Source organism: Dendroctonus ponderosae, unplaced genomic scaffold (assembly GCF_020466585.1).
Source record: "Dendroctonus ponderosae isolate FM_Combo_2020 unplaced genomic scaffold, Dpon_F_20191213v2 Dpon_F_20191213_8, whole genome shotgun sequence".
NCBI classification, from domain to species: Eukaryota; Metazoa; Arthropoda; class Insecta; order Coleoptera; family Curculionidae; genus Dendroctonus; species Dendroctonus ponderosae.
Window position 1 is genome coordinate 7,378,135 of NW_026019016.1, and position 6,398 is coordinate 7,384,532.

The 6,398-nt window shown below is 32.8% G+C and overlaps 2 protein-coding genes across 3 annotated transcripts; both read right to left on the reverse strand.

Moving 5' to 3' along the window:
- Positions 1–129: 129 nt before the first annotated feature.
- LOC109534482 (odorant receptor 49b) lies at positions 130–4,082 on the reverse strand. Of its 2 annotated transcripts, none has more exons than XM_019900172.2 (6): positions 3,659–4,082; positions 3,047–3,540; positions 2,809–2,908; positions 2,033–2,134; positions 1,259–1,307; positions 130–296 (listed from the first exon to the last, which is right to left on the reverse strand). In XM_019900172.2, the coding sequence occupies exons 1-6, from the start codon at positions 3,926–3,928 to the stop codon at positions 223–225; spliced, it is 1,089 nt and encodes a 362-aa protein (XP_019755731.2). In that variant the 5' UTR covers positions 3,929–4,082; the 3' UTR covers positions 130–222. The 2 variants fall into 2 exon arrangements, with proteins under 2 accessions (XP_019755731.2, XP_019755730.2); XM_019900171.2 differs by having other exon boundaries at positions 1,152–1,307; positions 3,659–3,988.
- Positions 4,083–4,855: 773 nt separating this feature from the next.
- Positions 4,856–6,397, reverse strand: LOC125505398 (the record flags this gene model as incomplete). Its single annotated transcript, XM_048669134.1, has 5 exons — positions 4,856–5,087; positions 5,141–5,296; positions 5,379–5,594; positions 5,893–6,037; positions 6,138–6,397. Coding segments are annotated over 5 exons (834 nt in total), but the record flags the coding sequence as incomplete, so codon positions are not given.
- Between the last annotated feature and the right edge of the window lies 1 nt (position 6,398).

The window sequence follows — 6,398 nt, forward strand, 5'->3', positions numbered from 1 at the left end:
AATAGTTTAGTGTTTGGAAGCAGGTGTTTAGTTAATCATTCAAATAAAACATCTACAAATTTTTCGAAACTAGAAACTTATACGCAATTTCCTAGTTGAAAAAGGTAAGTTTTTGTAAATATTTACTGCTTCATTTTCATATTATCATTTATTGGTCAATGCATTACATAGAATAAAGCACAAGTGTCATAGTGGAGATTAGCAGGCTGTTACGCAACATTTTCAGGTCGTTGTTGAATTTATTTGCCAATATTCTGTCTCATGATGGACATGTATGAGTAAGCCACCTTCATAGTCTGTAAAGTAAATCAAGTTTAAATATTCAATTGATGAAAGGTCATACTGAAAAACTTTAAATTGATTTTTTCGGAACCATTTCAAGTATATAGTGTTGTATCTAAGTACCGTATGAAAATTAATAAACGCACTGATGCGAACGTTTTCAAAATTATTTGTCCGATTAAGCAGCCAAAAAAGTACCTTCATTCATTTTTCAGACACAAAAAAGAATTCGTATTTTTATAATCATAATAGATGATTTATCCAGGCAGACTGATGGTGTGATAACACAAAACAGTGGAGAGAAGACCATTTTTTTTGACGAAATTAGAAAATGACCAAACAGCAGCATCCAAATCTTTGTGCACCAAAAAGTGCCGAGAAGCAGAAGGGCAGCCGATAAGGAATCCTGAAACTCATCGAAGGGAAGATTCAGGGAAAAAGATCAATCAAAAGATCAGGTGGTTTGGGCGCAAATCCACAGATATTTTCCGAGCAGCTGTTTCCAAAACCACACTGGCCATTTGGATCGCCAAATTTCAAGGAGACGGCGCGATAACAAGAATAATGCCATTTTAAATGAGGTACGTGTTGTCATCACTGAGTTTTAATATTATAGAAAATAACCGGTTGTAATAACCACCTCCTTATTTGAAAAAAAATAAGTGCTAAAAATGGAGAAATCACTTCCAGAAAGCAAACAAAAAGAAAAGATCCAATTGTTTTTCGAATAGCAAAACGAGCATCCATTCCCTTATCCAACAAACAATTTGATAAATCGCTTTTCGAATTTCTATGGAACATCACACAACAATCCGTGTATACAACGATAAATTTTATTACTAAGTTTTTTTAAATTAAAATATCAGAACCTGAAGCGCTGTTGAGTTGGCCATGCGAAAAAATGGCCCAACAGTAAGTCCGAATGGTATCTGTGCTCTCATCATCATAACAATTAATAGAGTCTTAACTTCCTTACTTTGTTTATGCCAGTTACTAGCAGCAATGGACGCTGCCACTCCTAAACCCTGAAATACATTCATTTGTAGTCGATTATTAATAATAGATTAACAAAAAAATACAATAATAATCCAAGTTAACAGTTTTTCGTTTTCCAAAGTCACTTTTATAGGCTGATATATTGTTAAATAAAAATTAATTATTTCATTTTTGTTTATTAAGCGAGGTAGCTTTCGTGACAATTGCGTCGAACTGGTGAGTTTTCGATGCTAAACACAATTCATAAAAAAACTCGATATTTGCTACTTATGTCAACTGTACATTTGTGAAGAAAATTGTTCTAAACTTTATAGTAAAAAACCAAACATGTCTTGATTTTTGGTTTGGGTTCTTTTGCATTGGATTGGGGATATAGTTTTTTAAATATTTATATTGTTTTAACTACTCATCAATCATTTTTCTCATCTGGTTCAACATACTATTTGAGAACATAAATATTACCAAGTTTGTCAGTTTACCAGCTGGAGAAAAATTATTATTTTGTTTTGAGCGCTTTAAAACCAGCGGGTTGAAAGTTGTTTTATTAAAACCGAATTAATTTAAAAGGTTTCAGTTACTTAATAATCATACATTTGTACCAGCACTACAAAGACACTGACTTTTACTATGTTGCGATATATAACGTATATAGCCAAATATGTTTAAGTTTCGTTTCAATAGTTGGCTCAATACAGTAACTTTTATCATACAGTCATAATGTTCATGGAGTTTTGGTTTTATTGAAATAACTTACCTGTTCCGTTATTTCATTAGCATGCCAAGAAAGGATGAAAATCTGGACCACAATATAAAAGTTGAGACAAAAGGTAGATAACCGACCTGCAGGGGTGTCGATCTAGAAATATTTCCAGTAATTTTAGTTTCAGCTTTGATTGAAAGAGTATATACTCTTCAATCGACGGTTTCAGTCTGTATTCCTCAAAGTATACTTATTGTCGGTCTGTCGGGTAGCAAGAGACGAAGGTGTAAGATGACATTCGCAGTAAACGTTTATGATTTTTCATGGGTGTTCTGCTCAAACTTTTGTCATCACAAAATGATAAACATGTGTCGAGTGCCACGGTAAAAGAATGTAATATTAACTACTAATGTAAGATAGTGCAAATCTCGAGGTTCGCCAACCTCAGGCACCCCCAGGACTATTAACTATTAACTTGTATGTATATTGTATCGTTGTATAATAAAACGGTTTTTGAAGATTTTTAGCCAATTTATTTGCAAACAACGGAAAATAGTAGTTGAAAAATGGGAGTTAAAAAATGTAGAGAAATCATCTGAGTTGCCTCTGCTCTATTGGCGTTCACTTCTTTTAAATCTTATCATATTACTTCGTCTGACATTTTCTGTAGCAATTTACGTTGTATTTAAGATTTCTCCTCGTTTACTTATTAATTATCTTATTGCTAAACGGTTTGCATCTTAAACAACGTTAAATAATCCTAATTTCGCCAGATTACCATTTTTCTCTTACCAAGGAAAAGTTTAAAGCAAATGTTTTGCAGCACTCACTATGAGAAACTGAAGTGTTCCAGAAGCAACGCACAACGAATTTAGAATGAATTCCAGCAGCAAAACATATTTTGTGCGATCATTTAACAACTGGACGAATCTGCAACAKAATACTCCTTRTGACTTACAATAGTATTCGACAAATGGTTATAGCCACTAATTAACGGTGCCCAWTTTCTTAAATATATGGAAGAAATCCMCGTTTCACTTATGAAATAWTAGACGGAAAACTARTTACTTRATTAAATCTTGATGTTCATTTATCAGTTCCTTGATTGCACGTTCTGCATTACCGTGATATTGTTCTTGAGCAATCTTATCAAACTTCTTTAGGCGAATTTGTAAAATTATCAGCCTTGTTCTGGCGTAAATCATCAAACAAATAAGTGTACTTTGACTTGCTGCGTTGCAAAACAGACCCTGGGTATCGCATAATATTGCAACAGTCATGACCCATGGCATGTGTTTTTCTCTCTTRAAAGGATACCAAAGATCGTGCATGAATGGAGTATCCTTAAATTCAGACATGTCTTCAGAAGCTACTACTTTCATTATTGAAATATGTGCGAAACCGCTACATGCGAAAAATGTGACTAGGAACTGAAATATGTTGACCCTTCGGCAGTACTGTACTTCTTGTTCGTAGTATTTCCTCACTTGAGCATCGTTAGAGGCTCTCATTGCTGCTTCGTACTTTGAAATCTCAGAAAACATCAGTGGAACTTTCTGGAGCTGAAAGCAGCCCTGACTAGATAAATATTAGTAAAAAGCTTACACATTACATTACAAAATGCATGCTTTGAGTGAAAATAATCAAGCGCAGTAAAATTTCCAATAATAATTCGATTACCTGAAAAATTACTACCTTGAGACATATTTCAAACACAATTATGAACATGTTCAAAGAGCTAATTATTCTCTCAGGTTGGTTGCGTTTTACCAGGGTATAAACCAGGTTTAGCAGAAGATTCAGTATTACACTCACATAAGAAATCAACTGATATTTAGTGTAAAAGTTATACATTTTCGTGAATAAAATGTTATTTGTAATTTTGAAAGGCCATAGGCCACAAAGCAACAGGAACAGTTTGGGTACTTTTGAAAGTGTGGCAGTTTCCATTTTGAGAACAATTTACTTTAATTGTAATGTAATACTGGATTTGGTTGTTTGCGACTTAGATTTTATACTAGCCGTATAAAAAAATTAAAATTTCAACATCGCAATAGCCCAGTAAATATACGGTTTAACCGGTAAAAGTATAAAGAATATTGCGTTGTTATTGAAAGTTTTAATTATTTACACGTCAATATTTTATTCCTTCGAGCTCCGACACTACGTTCTTAATACGAATTTCTAACATTGAATATTGTTGAATCGACTAGTATGTAACAATTACAAAATTTAATAATGGCAAGTAGGTTTTATGATATATTTTTACCTCTAAAATTGCCATTTTGAGCTCTGTTATCGAAATATGAATAAATATGTTACCTAGAAATAAAAGAGTTGCAAACTTGAACTTTGCTGTTTAGAACTGTAAAAAGTGCATTTATATATGGTATATAATATAAAATATTGATGAATCACCATTCAAAATATATTTTTATTTAAGCAAACTTTTTATTTTTACATGAACTAAGTTATATTAGTACTTGAACTTTTTCATTTGTCGAAAACGGTATTTTCTCACTGTACTATCAAGTTCGATTTTAATTAAGTGCTTCGTTTCAGTTCATTCCGTACTGTATACTTAGTTAAAAAAGGCGATTATCTTGTGAATTGAGGAAGAGGAAATAATAGCTACTTTTATTTTAAATATTCAGATTTCCTATACATGGTATAGGGCATATTCTAAACTAAAGAAAAATATATAGATAAGCAAATGAACGTTAACACTACATGTTATCCATCAGGTTAATTTATTTGGTCTGATTATGACGTAATATTTCCTACTTTTATTATAAAGGCACCTTAAAAATGCATGTCATAAGATAAAAAGCTGTTACTTTAAAATCTTGAATCGGCTCTTATTCTTTGTTAAAAACAATTGTTTAATTCATTTTTCAGATAGCTGGAAATAGGGGATTTTAGATGCACTGATGCATCCAATGAAAATTAGTAAACCAGTTGGGAGGTGTTCGATTATTTAATTTTTTACTAAGTCTACGGCTACTTCCAATTAGCGCTACATTTAAGGTAAGCTTTTTCTTGCGTTTTATATCTAATCAGGAATATTTTTCCTCATTATAGACGTGTAGGAATAAGCCACTTTCATAGTCTGTAAAAACCAAAATTTTCATATATAATTTTATTAGATGAGAAGGACTCTACCTGCATCGCAGCAGAGTTCGTCATTCGAAAAAATGGTCCCGCGGTGAGACCAATTGTCTTTTGAGCTATCATCATCATTACTATCAACAACTTTTGTACCTCTTTGCTTTGTTTTTGCCATTGACTGGCAGCGATGGCATCCGATACTGCTAAACCCTAAAAATCCCTTAAACCTCTTCTAGAATGCCTGGATCCCTTGAAATCTACTTAATTGGTACAACATTTTTACTTTACGCACCTCCTCCGATATTTCATTCGCATGCCACGTTAGGATAAATATCTGAGCCATTACATACAAGTTAAGGAATACAACGGCTAACCAACCCGAGGTGGTGTTGACCTGAAAATGATAATAAAAAATGTTTTGTGTGAACTGGTATTTGTCGTAAGAGTCATTGTTTCGTTCGCAACCATTTTGAGACGAACTTTTCTTGCAAAGCAATTTTGCAATTCGCTATTAAATCAGGTTTTTCACAGAGAAACTTATTTGAAAAAGCATTTAAACCGTAAGATTAAGATAAAATAAGATAAATAGCATTACAACTCGCATTTATTTTAAGGTTAATGTAACAGCTTATGGCATTTAAAATTTCACTTGCATGGCAGTAATTTAAACATGTTTAAAATAACTATTCATCAAGAATATATACAATTTTAACTTTACTTTACGTTTCGCGGGATTTTGGGACATTCAAAAAGGAAATTCAATGCTGTAAAATATAGGAGTTTTAAAACGTATAGAAGATAAAAACGAAGTTGGAATGTTGTCTGGAAGAATGTTTTCTACTAGTACTTACTATAGTAAACTGAATTGTGCCAGAGGCTAAACATAGCGAATTTAGCATGAACTCCAGCAACAGCACGTGCTGCGTTTTGTCATTCAAAGATTTAACGAAACTGAAAGCAAAATGCCGTTAATATAATTGAAACTATATTGCAAATCACGTAAAACGTGTTTATTCATTACAGATTATTCTTTACTTTTTAGTAGCATTACTTTATTAGATATTGATGTTCAGCTATAAGATCCTTGACGGCGAGTACTACATCACCTTCGTACTCTTCAACAGCAATCGTATCAAACTTTCGCAAGCGACTTTGTAAGATTTTCAGTCTTGTTCTTGCATAAATCATCAAGCAAAGCAATGTGGTTTGGCACGCTGCATTGCATACTAGTCCTTGCATATCGCATATGAATGCAATACAAATGACCAAATATATATAATCTTCTCTATTGAATGGATACCATAAGTCGTGC